The sequence below is a fragment of the Eurytemora carolleeae genome, unplaced genomic scaffold, assembly GCF_000591075.1.
Source record: "Eurytemora carolleeae unplaced genomic scaffold, Eaff_2.0 scaffold1494, whole genome shotgun sequence".
NCBI lineage: Eukaryota > Metazoa > Arthropoda > Copepoda > Calanoida > Temoridae > Eurytemora > Eurytemora carolleeae.
This window is the reverse complement of record NW_019397438.1, coordinates 12,521-35,198: the sequence shown is the minus strand read 5'-3', so window position 1 is coordinate 35,198 and position 22,678 is coordinate 12,521. Positions and strand designations below refer to the sequence as shown.

Below are 22,678 nucleotides of genomic sequence, written 5' to 3'. Positions count from 1 at the left end.
TAACTAACTAACTAACTAACTAACTAACTAACTAACTAACTAACTAACTAACTAACTAACTAACTAACTAACTAACTAACTAACTACCTAACTAACTAACTAACTANTAGTTTTGATTTTAATCCCAACTTTATCCGGTTCTTCAGTAGGAGGAGAAGGTGACCTCTTATATGCTCCTATAGTTTTGATTTTAATCCCAACTTTATCCGGTTCTTCAGTAGGAGGAGAAGGTGACCTCTTATATGCTCCTATAGTTTTGATTTTAATCCCAACTTTATCCGGTTCTTCAGTAGGAGGAGAAGGTGACCTCTTATATGCTCCTATAGTTTTGATTTTAATCCCAACTTTATCCGGTTCTTCAGTAGGAGGAGAAGGTGACCTCTTATATGCTCCTATAGTTTTGATTTTAATCCCAACTTTATCCGGTTCTTCAGTAGGAGGAGAAGGTGACCTCTTATATGCTCCTATAGTTTTGATTTTAATCCCAACTTTATCCGGTTCTTCAGTAGGAGGAGAAGGTGACCTCTTATATGCTCCTATAGTTTTGATTTTAATCCCAACTTTATCCGGTTCTTCAGTAGGAGGAGAAGGTGACCTCTTATATGCTCCTATAGTTTTGATTTTAATCCCAACTTTATCCGGTTCTTCAGTAGGAGGAGAAGGTGACCTCTTATATGCTCCTATAGTTTTGATTTTAATCCCAACTTTATCCGGTTCTTCAGTAGGAGGAGAAGGTGACCTCTTATATGCTCCTATAGTTTTGATTTTAATCCCAACTTTATCCGGTTCTTCAGTAGGAGGAGAAGGTGACCTCTTATATGCTCCTATAGTTTTGATTTTAATCCCAACTTTATCCGGTTCTTCAGTAGGAGGAGAAGGTGACCTCTTATATGCTCCTATAGTTTTAATTTTAATCCCAACTTTATCCGGTCCTTCTTTATCCGGATCTTCTTCTCAATCTCTCTTCAATAAAAGTAATTATGATTAAAAACATTACGGATTCCAATCTACAGTGTAATTTAATCTAATTTACCGTAAATGCATTACTAGCTTGATATCGTATTTTTTCTCCATAATTAGATTAATTACAATTTTATTTAAAAATAGAAGACTAATTTTGATAATGAATGTAACAACTTTCCTTAAATAAGGTATCAAATCAAATCAAATCAAATCAAATCAAATCAAATCAAATCAAATCAAATCAAATCAAATCAAATCAAATCAAATCAAATCAAATCAAATCAAATTAAATCAAATTAAATCAAATCAAATCAAATCAAATCAAATCAAATCAAATCAAATCAAATCAAATCAAATATTTATTGCACGAAGGTTAAAATTTATACAATATGAATATCACATAGAAAAGTATAATCCTCGTGAGGGAAAATCAATCTGGGGTTTTCATAATTTTCCTTTAGCTTAGTGACAGGAAAAGGGGGGGGGAACCTGGACGATAGGACGAGCAGGTGTGGTGGCAGAAAATATAAATAAACATGATAATAAACAATATATTGCTCAGCTCTATTAAACCAATACAGTAACAAACATTACCAATATTTAATTAAGAATAATTAAAATGATTGAAATGTTTGATGGAAGACATATCCCATTTTTAATACTGCAAAGAGATAATGTATATTAGAATTTACATGACATTCAAGTTTTTAAGTTTAGGTGAAAAAAGAGATGTACATTCATGAAAGCTTGGAATTTTAAAATCTAATTATCTAGTGTTTAAACAACAAGGAAACAATAGCCTTTCACAAGTGAACCCCTGTAATTTATCAATAAGATAGGCTTTAGAGACAGATTTAAAAATATTTTTAGATTCGGACTGCTTAATTTCAACAGGAAAATTATTCCATGCGGAAGGAATAGATACAAAAGGAAATCTGACTCCGGGTACAAAATAATCATTAGTATTTCTAAGTCCTGGATTCAACGATCTTTAACAAAGAAACGTGGTTGTAAACGATCTTTAATGAAGATACATATAGTTGTTAGCGATCTTTAACAAAGATAAATGATTGTTAAAGTTCTTTAACAAAGATGCGTGTGGTTTTTAACGATCGAGAAGTTAAGGTTATCATAAGTCAAATTTTTAACTCAAAATGAATCTAAACTTGTGATTATATCAAAAATTGCTTTTTTATTTAGGAATTTATTTCAAGAAATAAACGCTTCTCACATATCTACTACCTTTACAAAGGAATTAAGTCTTTGACACAAGCTCAAATTTGCTAACGCCAATATATTTGCAACCTGAAGAATGTAAACCTGTTAATGTAAACATTTGATCTAACCAAATCCATAGTTTGAAATATCTAAGGTCTACGACATTGGTTTGTTAAGATATAGCTATTAAATCAGAGTTTTTGGCAAAGACTCAATTCTCTTTATATTAAATTAAATAACTTTTTTGTGTTTTTATAAAAACACTGCAATGTTTTACAACAAATATATTCTTATCTAATAACTATAGTTGTTAAACCACAAAACTCCCTCTTCTCTAGTTTATTAACACTATGCTTCTCACCTCACAGTTCTATTTGTATTGTCTGCCACAACTATTCAAACAATCAAAATTCCATTTTCTTTTTTTGCAAAATTTTTCAAATTTCATTTATTTATCAACAAAATCTATTTTGATTTGAATTTTAATTGTGAAAAAGCTTTTTTCGAATTGCAAGTTTACAAGCAATTAAAGAGTATATTTCTTACTTGACCAGCTTCTTCTTGTTTCTGTGTTTTTGAGTATCCATGCCATTTAAAAGCTTGATACAAATCAAAATTCAAATCTAAAGTCGTCTTCATTATATTGATAAAATCGCCTACCACCGTAGTTTATGAATAGAACTAAAAGGAAATGAGTCTTTGTCACAAACTCTGATTTTATATAATTGCAACCGAATGTCGTAAACTTTGGATATTTCAAACTGTAAAATCTGTTAGTTCAAGGTTTCACAATCAGGAGGCAAAAATTTATGGATTAGAAAATTTTAGTTTGTGTAAAAGACTCAATTCCTTTGGACATACCAGATAGATTAAAATTATACAAACTTAATTTACAGATTAAATTTGATTATACGTACACACTACATAACACATTAAAGGAATTGAGTCTCAGGCACAAACTCAGATTTTCTAATCCCCATATCTTCGTAGCACAAGGTCGTAGACCTTAGATATTTCAAAGTATGAACTCTGATAGATCAAATAATCAGAGTTTGAAATATTAAAGGTTAAGACCATATAGTTGCTAAGATTTAGGGATTAGAAAATTTGAGCTTGTGACAAAGACTCAATTCCTTTGTTGGATAACCAGCTAGGAATAAAACCATCTTAAATAAAATATATTTCTTAAAAGTGTTTATTCAAATAACAACAAGTATGTATTTCATAAATCTATGTGAAAGGATTTATAAAATCTTTTACCAGTGGTCTGATAAATCTTTTCTAGTATCTCTATTTTGTTCAAGTCTATATTATTGAAATACTTTCCTTTCCTCTGCCATTTCCTTCACATTTTTACTTAATTGAAACTTAATAGGCTACAATTAAGAAGCAAAGGTATACAAGATCTAGTATTTTCTAAACAAAATAAACCTCATCGTTACTTTTTTCTACAGAATAATAGAAATGAATATATCTGCTAAGAAACTAAACACTAGCCACAACATCTAATTTTGTATGCCCTATATCTTTGAAACTTTAACAATTCATTCCCTTCTCGACAAGTTTTCTAGCGGATTTACAAGATCTGAAATACGGTAACTGTTTCAAAATATTCGAAAATGAAACCAAGTATCACCAGAACATAATATTTTGTTGCATGAGAGTTGGCATTTTTTGTTTCAATAAAAAGTATATTCTATAAACCCTTTCCTAAACTCCTGAATTCTTTCTTAAACTCCTGAATCCTTTCTTAAACTCCTAAATCCTTTCTTTAACTCCTGAATCCTCTCTTTAACTCCTGAATCCTCACGTTACCTCCTGAATCCTTTCTTCAACTTCTGAATCCTTTCTTAAACTCCTAAATCCTCTCTTTAACTCCTGAATCCTCTCTTTAACTCCTGAATCCTCACGTTACCTCCTGAATCCTTTCTTCAACTTCTGAATCCTTTCTTTAACTCTTGAACAGATAAAAACATTAATTCTACAACATTCTCCTCGTTTAATTAGAAAAATGAGGATAATACTGTTACTCTCTTTACTTCATCTTGGATACACACAGGTAGGGTTGTTAATAGGGTTTTAAAGCCATTGAAAAACGATAGTTTTTGTCTTGTTTTTCGATGGGTCACAAAAAAACGAGGGGTCATCGTTAACGATCGTTAATAAAACAAGGAAATAAGACAAAAAGCGATCGATTTTGAAAACCACCCTTTCGTTTTCTTTTTTTTCTATACGAAATGATCGTTTAAAAAAAACGATCCATCTCTTCACACAGGTAATAAAATCAGATGGCCGGACCTCCGAGGACGGTTTGACCTAAGCCACTAACATCTCTTAAACTCATTTCGTAACAATTTCTTTATTGATTTCTAGTATGTGACAGAAATTGAACTTAAATCCTTTGATTTAAAAGTTCAGTCTCTAAACCTAAGTCATCCCAATCAAAAGTTTTGCTCTCTGCAGATCAAATAATTATATTCCTGCGGTAATGAATTTTACTATTAGTCAATTAAAGTTTAAACTATGAATTGTCAATTAAAGTTTTGAATAATGGACTGTCAATTTGAATTAAAATAATTAACTGTTAATTTGAGTTTAAACTATTAATTGTCAATCAGAGTTTTGAATAATGAACTGTCAAGTAGAATTTAAACTAATGAATTGTTAATTTGAGTTTAAACTAAAAACTGTCAAAATTAGAGTTCAAACGAAGAATTTTGTCAATGAGAGTTTAAACTGTGCATTGTCAGAGTTTAAACTAAGCATTGTCAATTAGAGTCTAAACTAAGAATTGTTAATAAGAGTTTAAACTAAGCATTGTCAATTAGAGTTTAAACGAAGAATTTTGTCAATGAGAGTTTAAACTGTGCATTGTCAGAGTTTAAACTAAGCATTGTTAATAAGAGTTTAAACTAAGCATTGTCAATTAGAGTGTAAACTAAGAATTGTTAATAAGAGTTTAAACTAAGCATTGTCAATTAGAGTCTAAACTAAGAATTGTTAATAAGAGTTTAAACTAAGCATTGTCAATTAGAGTTTAAACTAAGCATTGCCAGAGTTTAAACTACTGTCAATTAGAGTTTAAACTACTGTCAATTAGAGTTTAAACTACTGTCAATTAGAGTTTAAACTACTGTCAATTAGAGTTTAAACTAATGAACTTCCAACTCCTCCAAGTTATCCATATCTCGAAGTCAACAGCATTAGTTTAAAACATCCAGAGAAGATAAAAAGTGCAAAAAATTTTAAAGAATTGTCTAACCCATACCCTCCCATGTGGCCCCTTAACTACCCCCTTGTCAAAACCTTCAAGCTTGATCATCTTGCCAGGTCAGGCATTCCTGGTTAGGCAATGACGCTAAAAATTGATAACTCAAGCAGAAATGAGTCTGCTGAATCAGAACACAAATCATAAAACAAAATTTTGAACCGATAATTTTTTGGTGGTCATTGGGACGTCCAAAAACTTTTCTTTCAAAATTTAACCAAGAACAAGATGGAAAATTAAAGCACAGGAAACAACATTGGAAAACAAGACTGTAGTGCAGAAAATGAAGTACAACAAGAACTGTGACAGGGGTGTGTTCAGACGTGTGAGCACCCTGTTTTCATCACCCATTTATCTTATGCATATTGTGAAAAACTAAAAATCTTAAAAATGTTAAAAAGAACATGTTTAAAGGATTGTAAATCAGAGTTTCTTTTATGGATTGTCAATCAGAGTTCACTTTAAAGAATATCAGAGTTTATTTTAAGGATTGTAAATCAGAGTTTATTTTATGGATTGTAAATTTTGAGTTTATTTTAAGGATTGTCAATCAGAGCTACCGCCTCTGCCTGAATATTTCCACGCCAACCTGCAGTACAACATTAAAAATGATCTGAGATACTACAGGTAAAGAACAACAAGCTTGACCTAGCTGTAAGTTTAAATAATAAGAAAATCAGTGCTTACAGAAATTACAATATTATGTACTATAATAAGAATCTCTTTTATCCATGGAGTACATATTCACAATAAAAGTAGGACGGTATTGAAAGAGAAAAATATTTATCCGTCCCTGCACTAACAGATTAACATTTTAATTAAAAAGAAAAACATGTAAGAATCAAAAATGTCCATTTTACAGGAAGAACAAAGCTACAAACAAGATGATGGAAGAACATAAAGCAGGTTATCAAAGATGCACATAATACATAACTCTGTTTTACATTAAACTATAGTAATACCTCTTTACATTAATCTAGATATATATCTCTTTATATTAAACTAGATATACCTCTTTACATTAAACTAGATATACCTCTTTACCTTAAACTAGATATACCTCTTTACATTAAACTAGATATATCTCTTTACATTAACCAGATATACCTTAAACTAAAGGATACGTATATCTACCTCCTTAAATTAAAATCTGTACATAACCTCTTTTGCTAAAAAGATGTTCTAATTACAACATTATCAAATGCCTCTTTAAATCATTTTGATTTTCTAATACACTTCAAGAAGCTTAAACAAAAATTATTTCATCGTATTTTCAGGAATGTCGTTTTTAATTGAAGAATCTGTTGATAATAGACTTAGAACTGCGTCTGTGATCTTTGTTTCTGAACAAATTGTAAGTGTAAATGTTTGCCTTTGATATAAAACATGATCTAGTAACTTTTGACTATAAGAAACTTTGTATCGGTGCAAACGGGATTTAACCGTTCTTTTTATTTTTAAGTACAGAGGTTAAAATTTGTAACGATTTAGAGGCGATAGATAATAAGTTTAACTAATTTAAATCAGTGCAAAATATTGTCGATTTAAGGTAATATTTCATCATCTTTAAATCCATTTGAAACCAGTTTAAACATTTTTCAGAACACTATGTCCCAAACTGGGTTTTAAGAACTATTTATTATTTAGCACAATGGTGTTCCAACAACTATCTGGGACAAGATAATCTGGAACGATGCGTTGACCGGAGTTAAAAACTTTGTCAATCATGTTATTGTGGGACACCCTCTCGGAGGTATAGGATAGTATAAAGTATTTTAGTGGGACACCCTCTCGGAGGTTTAGTATAGTAGATAGAAGTTTAGTGGGACATATATCGTATAGTATAAAGTAGTCTAGTGGGACACCCTCTCGGAGATATAAAATAGTAGATAATAGTTTAGTGGGACACCCTCTCCGAGGTATAGGCTAATGTACAGTAGTTTAGTGGGACACCATCTCGGAGGTATAGGATAGTATATAGTAGTTTTGTGAGACACCATCTCGGAGGTATAGGATAGTATATAGTAGTTTAGGGGGACACCATCTCGGAGGTATAGAATAATTGACAGTAGTTGAGTGGTACACCATCTCGGAGGTATAGGATAGTATATAGTAGTTTATGGGGACACCATCTCGGAGGTATAGAATAATTGACAGTAGTTGAGTGGGACACCCTCTTGGAGGTATAGGGGTATCGGATAGTAAATAGAAGCTTAGTGGTACACCATCATAGATAGTAGATAATAGTTTAGTGAGACAGCCTCTCAGAGGTACAGGATGGTTTATGATAGTAGTTAGACTTTTGTATCGCCAAGATGAAATTATACCATTTCTCTGGTTCGAGTTTATCTCGACTACATCAGAGAAATCGTTAAATCAGACACAAATGGTAAACCTCTCTCTCGTTCTTAAATTCCGACCTCTATACGCTTACTGGAAAGTTCCGGAGCAGGATTTTTTAACCCCCCACCCCCCATCCACCCCTTACAGAATTGAGTCCGCTTATTTTGATCTTAACCTTTAAAGACTTGTTAATATGTTAACATTATGTTAATGTTAATATTTTGTAGAGGAGTTTTGTTTAACCGATTCCACTATGATGGATGGTAATCTGGACTGGATCTTTGGGATTGAACCAGATTGTGAGGTATATACAGGGTGTCTCAGAACCCTAACAGAAATATTCACCTCTCCTTCATTTTTTTAACTTTCATCGTATCATACGCCGCATAAATCTAAAGTTTTCAGGGACCTGGACCAGACAGCCAGATATTGAGCTCTCCGGGTTTCCCGGCACTGTAATAATCATAGAATTCATCAATGTGTTTTTAACCCTTGTAAATGTATAATTATGTGCCTAATAAAATATTTATTTATTATTTATTTAACATGGCATTTGAAAAATGTATTACTGTACTGATCTGCCTTTTTTGTATCTTCAATTAGACATTAAACATTTGATTGATTTTCGTCTAAATCTAATCAATTGGAATGTGAACAGCTATTTCTTAATATCTATGTCAATTTTAAATGTGCACAAATGGTAAAACACATTTTCAACTCCCAATCATTAACTCTTTTAACTGGGCTTCTACTAAAATTGTGTTCAAATAATAATGCCAGGCGGAAAAAGGCGATATAGAAGTCGTCACTTAATTCACATGTTTATTGGAAAACCCATCTACATAATACATATATTCTTTCTTAAAGGGAGTGTTTTCGAAAAATGAATGGAGGTATAGGCTGATGTCGGTGTGAATTTGATATCGATCGCTACTAATTTTATTTTATCAGTTGCATTCCACATTTGTAAGAACTCACATTTTTATGTCAATACTTACATTTTTCCAATTTATGTTTACTTTTTAGTTAGGGCATGATGAATGTGGGTTACCCTCTGTAGCTAATATGCTCCATACTGCAGGCTGCTGGAATAAAACTGGGGTAGCCACAATTAGAGGTAATTTGATATCAAAATATTAAACGTTAAACTTTCTTAAATTGACAGAAAATAAATATTTACTTTCGAATGTTTAAAACAGCGTTTAATGTTAAAAAGACGATATTTTCATGTTTACGCACAGAAATTACGCTTACAGTCCCTTTAAATAATATGTTTAGGAGTGGAAACTATAGAGTACACTAGTTCTGATCTTTATGTTGAGAGTTTAAATGCAACCCTAGGAATAAAATACTATTGGTCAGGTATATTGAATAAAATGTTTTTAATATAGTCCCCATATTTATAAAAAAGAACGTCTTTTATCTTTAAGATAATTTACTTCCTCCACCTAATTGATAATGTAGGATTCTGTAAACAATAATCACAATATTTTCTTAGTTCTACCATTTCCAAAATATGGTTATGACTTAGAATTAGATTAAAGGAACTGAGTTTTTGCCTCAAACTCTGATTTTCTTGTCCCAGCATCTCTGAACCCGATGTCGTAGACCTTTGATATTTCAAACTATGAATTCTATCAGATAAAACATTTTAAATTTGAAATATTCAAAATATAAACCATTAAGTTTAATAATATTGGATTTTGATATTTCAAACTATGAATTCTATCAGATAAAATATTTTAAGTTTGAAATATTCAAAATATAAACCATTAAGTTTAATAATATTGGATTTTGATATTTCAAACTATGAATTCTATCAGATAAAATATTTTAAGTTTGAAATATTCAAAATATAAACCATTAAGTTTAATAATATTGGATTTTGATATTTCAAACTATGAATTCTATCAGATAAAATATTTTAAGTTTGAAATATTCAAAATATAAACCATTAAGTTTAATAATATTGGATTTTGATATTTCAAACTATGAATTCTATCAGATAAAATATTTTAAGTTTGAAATATTCAAAATATAAACCATTAAGTTTAATAATATTGGATTTTGATATTTCAAACTATGAATTCTATCAGATAAAATATTTTAAGTTTGAAATATTCAAAATATAAACCATTAAGTTTAATAATATTGGATTTTGATATTTCAAACTATGAATTCTATCAGATAAAATATTTTAAGTTTGAAATATTCAAAATATAAACCATTAAGTTTAATAATATTGGATTTTGATATTTCAAACTATGAATTCTATCAGATAAAATATTTTAAGTTTGAAATATTCAAAATATAAACCATTAAGTTTAATAATATTGGATTTTGATATTTCAAACTATGAATTCTATCAGATAAAATATTTTAAGTTTGAAATATTCAAAATATAAACCATCAGGTTTAATAATATTGGATTTAGAAATTTTCAGTTTGTTTCAAAAACTCAATTTCTTTTATAATTTATAACTACTAATCAGCTACAGGGTGTCCCAAAAAACATGGGAATTCAGTGACGAATTCGATATCGTCTTTTTAAATAATTCTTTGATTTAGTATAGTGATACCTAATGAGAAAGCTGTAATCTGTAAGAGTTTCGTCTGCTATGTTTACAATTTGTTTGTTTATGTTTTGACTGCATACGGTTGTACTTAGTAAAACAAGAAAATTGCAGTATACAAACAGTGTAAACTTGTCCGTCTTCACTGTTCATCGTGCGGAGACATTATAGACACAACTTTACAGTCTTTTACTGTTTTCATAAAATGAACTCTAGCAGACATAATAATATTATTGCTTTTGAAATTAGGTATTGCAATGCTAATTCATAACAAAGACGATATCGAATTCGTCACTGAATTCCCATGTTTTTTGGGACACCCTGTATATTAAATAAATAGTTATAATTTATAACTACTGGTCAGCTATATTAAATAAATAGTTATAATTTATAACTACTAATCAGCTATATTAAATAAATAATTATATAATTTATAACTACTGGTCAGCTACGTATTTTAAATGAATATTTAAAATATACTAGAAATTCAAGGCGCTTCAAACCCTTCTTTCAAGGCTTTTAGAGCACTTTGCGCCCATCTTCTATTTAAATTGTGAACATGTTCTTTTTGTTTAAATTTTAAAACAAAGAAGAAAAAATTTTGCGGATTTAAAAAAAAAAAATTGGGGGATTTTCAAGACTTTAATTTTTTTACAAAATTAAAAATCTTTAATACACATTTTTTAAAATTTTTATTATTCATAAACCTTCCCTGTGGTCACGTGATGTCCCACAAAAAAAGACAAGCCAAATTTATATATAGATAACTATACTGATCAAATATGTATATTAAATGAATAATTATAATATAGAACTACTGGTCAGCTACATTAAATGAATTGCAGTTATAATATAATAGTCGCTCCAGTTTCTTAGTTCTGCTATACCAGGAACAATATAAAGTCATTATATGTTTTCGCTTTAGCAGAGCTCTGTAGATAAGGCCTATGGTAGATGTAGCAAGACTAAGAAACTGGGCTAATCTAATTAGTGTTAAGCTGATATTTAGATTTGTCTAAATGGGTGAGTTCAAGTGGAAGTGGTAAATCTGTTCCTATAACTGCTCTACTACGAGGTTCAGGGCCTAATGGAGAATCTATTGATTTAGAGATTGATTACCAGAGCTTTTTCGAGGTAACAGAAAACATCTCCAAAATCACGCAGAAAGAATTTACTAACTGCAATTATAGGCAAAGCAATGAGTAAAGCAGTAAACCTAGGGTGGAAACGAAACTCTTCATCCAAATGAGTTTAACCAAAGAGAATAGAATATATATTAGAGTGGAATTTAGCAAACCCCTGGGTATGATTTTTGTCAGTCCCTTTCATCCTGATAGGGAGTTCAAAGTGTACAAATAATGTAAATGTTCACAAATTATATGCATTAGCGTACATTAATACAGTTTGTTCCCTAGACTATCCATTTCAATTTCGAATTTTTTAAAGCTGTTAAATAAACTTTGTTTCTAGTAAATTCCACTCTAATATATATTCTATTCTCTTTGAGTTTAACCTTTGGTTTGCATGGAGTGTCTGGCGCTCGCCCCCAAGCAGGGGAAATAAATGACTAATGTTCTAGGTTGAAGAGAGGAAATAAATGAATTATGTTCTAGGTTGAAGAGGGGAAATAAATGAATTATGTTCTAGGTTGAATATTGGAAATAAATGACCAATGTTCTAGGTTGAAGAGTGGAAATAAATGAATTATGTTCTAGGTTGAAGAGGAGAAATAAATTAATTATGTTCTAGGTTGAAGAGGAGAAATAAATGAATTATATTCTAGGTTGAACAGGGGTTTTCCTCGTTCTATCCACCAGAGAAAATGTATTGTGAAGGCCGAGATCTTACAGAAACTATTCAACATAAATTCCCAACTAATTTTGATTTTGGATCAGAACTAGGAAATTATTATTATTATTTTAACTTTAATAATTTATTTTAATTAAATTTTACAATATTTTTTGAATTTTAATATGATATCAGATGGAAACATTTTGAGACTTCTATATTTCTTGTTTTTCATTGTTTGTCCATCCTTCAATCATAATTTGGCTAATTTTGAAAATAAAAATAAATGAATTTTTTGGATGTCCCGGCAGCTAGCCAAATTGCAGAGTCAGAACTATTTTTTGGAGCCCTGTATCTATATTCTGAGAGTGACAAGGTTAATCTCTCCCTTGTTTGTTTCTAAATTTTTCTTGGGTCATGTTACTGCGTCAGCTCCTGCATTCCTAGCTATAACACACTTTCAATGACATTTTCTTGATGGGGTGGTGGAGAGGGGTGAAATGTAAATTATTATTTATTAAATTAGGATTTACATTTCACAAAGTGAATGTTTTTTTTATTTGCTTTAAATGTGCCACAATATATCCCTTCTTGAATTCTTCAATTTAGAAAGAATTTATGTAAATCCATTATTTTCTTCAAAATACAGAGAAACATTAGTTTTCTTTAAATCCTTACACGTAACACAACCCATCCCTCGTGGCCTTAGTCCATTCTAATACTATTGTCTTAATTGGTTCAGAAAAAAACTGAAGAATCACAACGAATAATAATGTTGTTGAACAGTTCTTGAACATAAGTTTGCAGAAGAACACACACACAGGATCATTTCCTCAAGACATGAATGGTAAGAAAAAGAAAATAGGAAAATAAAGAATTATCAAAGCTTTAACTCTTGATTTATCTATTTCATGATTCCATGGATAGGATGAAAGATTGGTTGATTTTGATTCCAAACAAATTGGAAAAATTACAAAATTAGTTTAAATGTGAAATGCATAACCCCTTGCTGTTCCTTAATAAGCAAAATTTCTCTTATTATTTTTCATTCTCATGTCATCTTTCCCCTTGTAATTGGATGAATTGGTTTCAGGTATGATTTTAGTTTCAATATCAGCAGGATCGACTACAAGCCCATTGGAGAACTTCAGGTTTTTTTCTTGAAATTCTTTTTTCATCTTTCGTTTTCTTCATAAATGAGCTTTAAAAATATAAAAAACAAGTAGTTTTTTAGAAGCTCAAGGCCGACTTATATGTTTGGCTACACGATTTCACTTGTAAAGTCTTTATAGCTGTTCAACGTAAATCATTTGCCCTACTCTTTTTTTGTCCTCTTTTTTGTTCTCTGCTTTTTAGTTGTTCTATTGTTCTGGGTATCATTATTCCTCATTTAAGTTTCTGTATTCAAACACGAATTTTCCCTTTATCTGACTATAAATGAAAAAAAACTTGTTACCAACCTTTTTGATATACAGGCTTACCCACAAACCATGAGACTTCAGAGACGACTTTGTGGAATGTATATTGTGCGACTTATATCGCCTGTTTCCTTATATTCTAATTCCCTCCAACTTTTTCTTTGCTAAATAATTTAATAAGCTAAACTAAAAAAGGAGACTTATTTAACCTTGAAATTTTCATTTTTAAAGAGTTTCAAGTCGCTTTCACATTCTCATTCTTTGTGGGTACAATGTACAATGTACGTACATGATTCAGGATCCCTTTGCGGGCGGAGACGGCCTAGTTTCTGAAATTATGGATTTTAACGTCGGGTTGAACTTTATAATTGATCAGGTGATTTTTTATTTTTTTTTTAATTAAAATTATGTGTTTGGTTAAAATACAACAACGTATTTATTTAATCTGCTTACAAGTGTGCTATTCTAGACATATGGAAACTGTACGATAAAAAAGCTCGGACGAGACCCGTTTCTGCCAGGAGATGTTACTGTAGGAAAATAAATCATTAAAATAAATTTTTTCATTTGACACATTACAATTTCTCATGTTGAACTGAACAAAAAGAAACTATCTATGCTAAAGTTATTAAACATCAACATGGTCTGTGGCCGAAACGTTCACTAATTACTCTGTCTCTAAGTGTTGGTGGAGGGTACGAAGCTCCTTGAATTGTAATTTAATGAAAATGATAAGATGAGAATGGACATATTATCATGGGAAATCCTATTACATATTTCCACTTGGATCACAAGTTTGCATATAACGGAGAGGTAATTTTCAAATTAATTTTATCTTAAGAGAACCAGGTTTTAAAACTTTTATTTTAAGAGAACCTTGTTTTAAAACTTTTATTTTTATTATAGAGTTTTATTTTTCGTTAATATTTTTTTCTGAGGAAAGCGAATTGGTTGTAAACTTCATTTCTTCGAAATTTTTTCATTTAATTCAGTTTGGCCTAATATTTTATATATAAAATATATTAAAATCATGATAAAAATAAGCAATCCTAAAGGAATTGAGTTTTTGCCACAAACTCTTATTTTATAATTCTTATATCTTTTCAACCCGATGTTGTAGACCTTAGATTGTTCAGACTATGAATTATGTTGAATCACACAATCTAAGCGAACGAAACATTTCGCGAAAATGCAAAATAAAAATGCAAATTTATTTGTACGCTTTTTGCAAACTTTTTCGCGAAATTTCGCATTTTCAATGAAGCGAAAAATGCGAAAACAAAGCAAAATTCCGCGAAAAAAAAATTTTCCGGAAATATTTTTGCGAAAATTTTACTTTCCGCGAAAATTTGTTTAATGAAAATTTTCGAAAACTTAAGCGATCAACTATTTACAACATTTACTTGCAGTTGAATTTTTGTTCATATCATTTTGTGGACCACTGTAGTAACTTTAATATTTTAGTATTATGACCGTGGTATTATGATGGACACCTTTGTTTCAACATATAAAGTTAGTGAAGGTACTACAAAAAGCTAGATAAAAAACAATCTTGAAGAATTTAATCAACACTATTAGTTAACCCTATTCCAGCTGTGACGCCCTCCCCCCCCCCCTACAGGGTGTCTCAGAACCCTAACAGAAATATTCACCTCTCCTTCATTTTTTTAACTTTCATCGTATCATACGCCGCATAAATCTAAAGTTTTCAGGGACCTGGACCAGACAGCCAGATATTGAGCTCTCCGGGTTTCCCGGCACTGTAATAATCATAGATTGGACATGACTTAAAAAGTATTGGTCTGAGACAGTTCAACTCATTTGACGTTGAGATAAGGCACAGTGCCACCTAAAAAGCCCCTTCAAGACCTTCTCATTTTAAAAATGTATCTATGTTGTAAACTTAAAATTTAAAATTTTTAAGAAGAATTATCCCTCCCCCCACTTGCAAAGTTATAATCATGAAATATGAGTTTGTGGCAAAGACTCAATGCCTTTGTATTTTAGATATGAACTACACGACGGTAGTGTACACTGCAGCTAAAAGATACTTAAACGGAGAGACGGGAGCAGGGGAAGATGCTGTTCCTCTTAAAATCATTCAATATCCTTCAAATGTAATATATTTTAGATAATAGTTTAAAATTGTAATTCTGAACGGTTATTTTTGGGATATCGAACCCGGATCTAGAAAAACTCGCTGGTCTGCGGGAAAAAATAGTAGAAAAAAACTAGTCGATAAATTTTGTATAACAAAAATTTAAAAACAAATCTCAATTGAAATTTGTACTTTACAAAGTACAAATGGAAAAGATAATCACTTTAACATTTTTTTCAGCAATACAATAATAAACACGTCTGGACGGTTTATAACATTTATCAATTTAAAGCTTCCTATGATGGATTCCAGGTTAGTGTTATACATATTTCAAACAAAATAAAATAAAAACACGTTTTAAAATATAAAACCTCTTTTGCGTCAGCCGACAGTTGCTCACTTGCAACCAATGCCAAAGTTTGAAAATCTATTTTACAAATTTCGAAGATATTTAAAAAATTGTGAAACAAACATGAAACAAATCCATAATTTAAAGTTGATTTAAATGTGTTTTTTTTCACATGCTTTTTAAAAAATAAAGTGCTTTGCTAATATTATCGAAAATTTTCCGATTAAAAATTTTTGTTTCGGATAAAAATTTGATTAATTTTAAATGTAGGAAACATTTTTTATGGCTTCGAAATTTTTAAAATATAAAGATTTTTCCGCATAAAACGGAAAGATTTTTTATGAATTTACTTTCTTGATTTTTATGTTGTATATATCTAAGGATTTTGATATATCAGCGTGTTACGAGGAAACTGAAAAAATGAGATTGGCTGTTCGCTTCCCACTCTCTAATGAGATAGATCTAGAGGTTAGAACTTTTAAAAGAATGATCATGTCCCCAAAAAGTATTTTTTAAATTAAAGGTAGGTTACACTTTTTAAATTTAGACAGGAAGTTGAGAAGAAGTCGATTATATTAAATATTAACTATCACTGAGATCTAGACAACTCTGAAAGTTAGTCATCAATTTTAAACAGTCTTGAATTTAAACTCCTGGGCCTTTGGTTTTACCTCAACAAGTTAATAATACATTTCAAAAAGGCAACGCGCTTGTTTTGGCTTAATTTTAAAGAAGTAATTGGCAAAATACTGCACATCTTGGTTTGTGTATAGAACAAACCTCTCCGTTGGATTTATTTTATAATTAACAAATATTTCTTGTGTACATGTTTATTCAGATAGAAATATGTGAATACTTTAGGTTGGAATTCAAGAGTTTATAAAAGTAACAAATCTCCTAGTAGCCTACCATGGACATGTTGCTCCAATTAGAATTCAAAAAATAGAGGTAAATCATTTAAAAGGGAATATTTTTGGTTTTTTAAAGAGAAGTAAAATGGCAATATTTGGTGCCTTATAAAAAATACAAGATTTGCAAATTAAAAATTTTCTATACAAACAAAAATTTACTTGAAAGACCCATTCAAAAATAAAATAAAAACTTTGTGCTAAATCACATTTCCATTTATAGTTAATGATTTAGAGCTGGCTAAAACCGATAATGCCGTTGGTGCTATTTCTATTTCGATCTTATATTTTTCTACAAAGTTTGCAAGAAAAAAAATTATCAAATTATCAAAGAAATTAAAAATAAGGCAGCTGCAGTTTGGGCAGCAGTTCAAAAATTCTCAATTTGAAAATTAATATTTTTTTCTAGACGATTGTGCTGGAAGGAAAGAACAGTTTTGAATTAATATTTACTGTAGTTGGACCTCCACCCTTTGATATAGGGGCCAACGAACTCCCAATAGATTACACAACACCTAATAAGGTAAACTAATAGATTACACAACACCTAATAAGGTATTACACAACACCTAATAAGGTAAACTAATAGATTACACAATACCTAATAAGGTAAACTAATAGATTACACAACACCTAATGAGGTAAACTAATAGATTACACAATACCTAATAAGGTAAACTAATAGATTACACAACACCTAATAAGGTAAACTAATAGAGTACACAATACCTAATAAGGTAAACTAATAGATAACACAACACCTAATAAGGTAAACTAATAGTGTACACAACACCTATAAGGTAAACTAATAGATTACACAACACCTAATAAGGTAAACTAATAAATTACACAACACCTAATAAGGTAAACTAATAGATTACACAACACCTAATAGGGTAAACTAATAGATTACACAACGCCTAATAAGGTAAACTAATAGATTACACAACACCTAATAAGGTAAACTAATAGATTACACAACACCTAATAAGGTAAACTAATAGATTACACAACACCTAATGAGGTAAACTAATAGATTACACAATACCTAATAAGGTAAACTAAGAGTTTACACAACACCTAATAGGGTAAACTAATAGATTACACAACATCTAATCATTTAAACCAACCTTAAATAGTCTGTCGACTAATATCAAGTGACCCTCCATTTAAGGAGCTGCAGATATGTCCGATTCACAATGGTACACTTTACACCTTTGTCCGAGCTTATTCCAGTTTTCTAAATATAATTTTTAATTGGGACTAACGTTGAAAGTAACTTGCGGATTTGTGCTATAGAGAAAAGAAGGGATTTAACAAAATTCCCATATTTTTATTGCCAAAAAATTTCAATATCTTCCCTATTCTGAATGAGAGAAAAGGGTTCAAGGGTAACGTTGTAAATTATGCAAGTAATGCTTCGAATTGAGGGTTAATTCAAAATAACGTGGATATAGTTCCTTTATTTAATTTTATGTAAAGCTTGTTGTTCTACTGTATTATTTAGGATATAAAAGAATCACTCACATCATCAGTGAACAGTGGTACATTTGTTCTTTTACTACTCGGAGTTGACAATAGTGTCAAGAATATTACAGGAAATTTGCAAGTTCTTAGTTCTTTTAGGAAAATTATAGTTTTAATTTTCCAGTTTTCTCATCAATTGTACTTGTAACTCCGTAATCAGAAACGTCTAACCTCAATCATCCATCAACACGATAGATGATTGATACCAAATTTTAGAAGAAACAAATTTGGATGCAAATATTACGCAATTTAAACCTTGGATTTATAAAACTTAGAGTTATCCAGAACTGAAAACTTTAGAATTGTGGAAATTGAGGTTAATGCTTGATCTGTTTCTTTATTAATTTTAAGATAAATTTAATCTTTAATCAACAGTTTATATAAAGATGAAGCGATCGGTGTTAAGGGTATCTAATTCTATAGTTTTCAGCTCTGGAGAACCAGGCAAACTTCTTACATTACAATACAATAACAGTCTTTCTGAGTACTTTACTACCTTGAGTTTGAACTTGAAATCCTGATATAAAGCTGTTCCTAACAGTCTTCACGAGGTTGACAGCCAGGGCGGGGGAGGTGGAGGAGGAGGAACTAATGTTGATTATCAACAAGGATATACATCAGGTAGAGTAGTAGCTAGATGCATAGTGTGTACATCAGGTAAAGTGGTAGATACATAGTGTATACATCAGGTAGAGTTGTAGCTAGATACATTGTGTATACATTAGGTAGATTAGTAGACACGTAGTGTATACATCAGGTAGAGTAGTTGATGCATAGTGGATACATCAGGTAAAGTAGTAGATAAATAGTGTAAACATCAGGAAGAGTAGTAGACACATAGTGTATACATCAGGTAAAGTAGTAGATAAATAGTGTAAACATCAGGTAGAGTAGTAGACATATAATGTATACATCAGGTAGAGTAGTAGACACATAGTGTATACATCAGGTAGAGTAGTAGACACATATTGGATACATCAGGTAAAGTAGTAGATAAATAGTGTATACATCAGGTAGAGTAGTAGACATATAATGTATACAACAGGTGGAGTAGTAGACACATAGTGTAAACATCAGGTAGAGTAGTAGACATATAATGTATACATCAGGTAGAGTAGTAGAAACATAGTGTATACATCAGGTAGAGTAGTAGACACAGTGTTTAAACATCAGGTAGAGTAGACAGTGTTAGATACATTGTGTATACATCAGGTAGAGTAGTAGAAACATAGTGTATACAACAGGTAGAGTAGTTGACACATTTTGTAGTTCGCGAAAATTCCGCATTTTTTCGCAAAACAGATTAAAGCTAAATTTTGCGAAAAAGCGAAAATTTTCACATTTTTCGCGAGCGAACGATATTCGAAAACATTGAAATTTTCGTGAAACGATTTACCTTTTTCGCTGGAAACCCTAGTCCACAGAAGATGTTTTTTACAGTTCTTTAATAACATGGATAAAACATGTAAAAAATACTATTCCACCGACTATTTGCATGTATACAAACAGGTTGAGAAAACTAATAAACATATGTCATTGAAAGTTATTAAAATTCATTTTAAAACCTCGCAGGTTTAAGCTAATTCTTTCATCTAAGGTCGCTTATGGGATGTTACCTAGGTATTTTAATTGTTATGACTACATTTTGATGAAATCTACGAATAAAATTATAGAAACAGCAAGATAATGATAATATTGAAATAATCGAATCTACGGTTCTGCTTTGGCTTTCATCGATAATTATTTTAAAGAAATATGTTCCTAAACAGCAAATTAGTCTAAAAAATAGTTTTGTCCGGGTTATTAGAGAAAATTTCATTGGTATCAAATGAATCCTAAAGTTGTTTTTCTTAAATACTGCACTTTTAACTCAACTAACATATTCATATAGTCACTCCCTTTAAATATATTTCGTTTGTAGGTGCAATGGCAGGTCTTGCTTTTGGAATGATATTCCTAGGAATGGCGGTGTCTGGAGGAGTTTATTTCGTACTGTTTAGGTAATTTAAAATAAAAGTTATTCACCAAAACTACTTAAATTGTTTTTATTTTGTTTAGGAATAATGTGAGGTCAGGACTACCAGTTATGAGAGGGATAGATAATCCGTTGGCAGGTGAATCAGCAATTTTTTGTTCTTCATAAAAACTTCCGAAACCACAGCGAAATTCCGAACTTTTTGTTATAACTATTATCATAAGTTTTTTTACTATTTTATTTTATCTCTTGATCTTACAAATAAAACAGTTTAAACCCGAATTTATCTCCATATCGATCAATATTTTACTAAACTTGTATTTATTTTAGGCCTGGCTAACCTGGGGAAGTAGATACATGTTTAAACATGTTTTGTAACTTTATTCTTGAAATAAATTAATAGATAACAGTCAAATAGTTTACCCACTTCTAAACAAAATTACCAATCTATAATTCCGAAACGTTAAGTTACAGGGTGTCCCACGAAACATGTATGATTCTTGAAACAATTACCACAAAATTCTTCCAGTCCTGGCATTTTAAAAATGTGTTCTTACCTTTGTTTATGCTGTTTTGTATTACCGCGGGGATATAAAGAATTTCGTTACAATTTCAACTTATTAAATAAAAACAAAATTTCGAAGTCTGATCAAATCTGAACGAAATTCTTCATATCTCAGGTAATATTGAAAGCACAAAAAAGGTAGATCGCATTTTAGAAATACCAGGACTAGGGATAATTTAAAATCATTACCTCTATAATTTTACTTCAAAAATTGGTTGACAAATAAATGCAGCAAACTATACAAATTGAATCAAAAATTAAGGACAACCTTCAAATCGTCTTGCTCCTTTTTTTCTTAGGACACCCTGTATTTACCGTCCCTTGAGACAATTGGATTAAAATAACGACCAGCTCTGTGAAGTTTTGGTGAACAAAATGTGCTCAGTTTCATATTGAAAGACGATAAAGTGTACAAGTTTTTTGGGAAATTGAATTTTTGTACTTAACCACGGGCTTCCTCGACCAATTTTGCCGACAAAACATCCCTCGCTGCTCTATGGATGTGTTGCGGGAAAAATTGGTCTTGGGAACCCTTGGTAAAGTAAAATTCCCTTAACTTCCCTATAAAGTAAATATTTAGGATTATTATATTGAAGTTTAGAATAATTTGTTCTATATGAGTTCACATCTGACCACACTCAACTCTCTTAATCATTGTTAAATTTAACAATTTCGATATTGACAATTAATTACATAACTATAAAATTCCAAATCTGTTTTTCCTTCTCGGGCTGGGGTGCAGATTATGAGTTGTTATAACTGCATATTTATTCTTTTATTCTCATTCCATATATATTTGTATCAACATGATAAAAAGATGGACTTTTTACTGAATGAGTAGAATGCTTTAAATGTTGTACAAAGTACTCACTAACGAAGACCCATTTAATTTTTTTTTTTCTGGTGTTCGGGAAAATCTCCTGTTTACTTTTTTTGGAGAATTTTAAAAACAAGGTGAGATTTGTATGAAATAAATAGAAAAAACATTAAATCAAATGTGCTACATCTTTCTTAATTAAAGAATGATGAAATACCAGGACTAGGGATAATTTAAAATCATTACCTCTATAATTTTACTTCAAAAATTGGTTGACAAATAAATGCAGCAAACTATACAAATTGTATCAAAAATTAAGGACGACCTTCAAATCGTCTTGCTACTTTTTTCGTATTTCGTCCCTTGAAACAATTAGATTAAAATAACGACCAGCTCTGAGAAGTTTTGGTGAAAAAACAAATTGAAAGACAATAAAGAAGTGTACAACTCCTTTTTTTGGGAAATTAAATTGACAAATAAATGCGGGCTTCCTTGACCAATTTTGCCGACAAAACATCCCTCGCTGCTCTCTGGATGTTTTGCGGGAAAAATTGGTCTTGGGAACCCTTGGTAAAGAAAATTCCCCTAACTTTCTTATACATAATTAGTACTGATTAGAATAAATTTGTTGTTCTACTTCTATATGAGTTTACATCTCACCTCACCTCACTCAACTATATTAATCATTGTTAAATTTAACAATTTCGATATTGCCAATTAATGGCATCACTATACAATTCCAAATCTGTTTTTCCTTCTAGGGCAGGGGTGCAGATTATGAGTTTTTAAAACTGCATATTTTTTTTTATTCCCATTCCATATTTTTATCAACATGATAAAAAGATGGAATTTTTACTGAATGAGTAGG

General features: G+C 30.6%; 2 protein-coding genes across 2 annotated transcripts; one reads left to right on the top strand and one right to left on the bottom strand.

The window, feature by feature from the left end:
• Positions 1-99: 99 nt before the first annotated feature.
• On the bottom strand, positions 100-2,768 carry LOC111714297 (non-classical arabinogalactan protein 31-like). The gene is made up of 2 exons (XM_023489369.1): positions 2,728-2,768; positions 100-883 (listed from the first exon to the last, which is right to left on the bottom strand). Exons 1-2 carry the CDS (start codon positions 2,766-2,768, stop codon positions 100-102), a joined length of 825 nt encoding a protein of 274 aa, XP_023345137.1.
• A 1,399-nt stretch (positions 2,769-4,167) lies between these two features.
• Positions 4,168-20,843, top strand: LOC111714296 (uncharacterized). The gene is made up of 26 exons (XM_023489368.1): positions 4,168-4,240; positions 5,991-6,076; positions 6,312-6,355; positions 6,727-6,803; positions 7,097-7,202; positions 8,020-8,096; positions 8,819-8,909; positions 9,071-9,154; positions 11,375-11,499; positions 12,149-12,266; positions 12,940-13,000; positions 13,247-13,304; positions 13,870-13,947; positions 14,041-14,107; positions 14,308-14,384; positions 15,036-15,093; positions 15,579-15,688; positions 15,910-15,981; positions 16,400-16,486; positions 16,880-16,966; positions 17,336-17,449; positions 18,434-18,524; positions 18,982-19,074; positions 20,375-20,453; positions 20,512-20,567; positions 20,759-20,843. Exons 1-26 carry the CDS (start codon positions 4,193-4,195, stop codon positions 20,779-20,781), a joined length of 2,067 nt encoding a protein of 688 aa, XP_023345136.1. The 5' UTR covers positions 4,168-4,192; the 3' UTR covers positions 20,782-20,843.
• Positions 20,844-22,678: the final 1,835 nt, after the last annotated feature.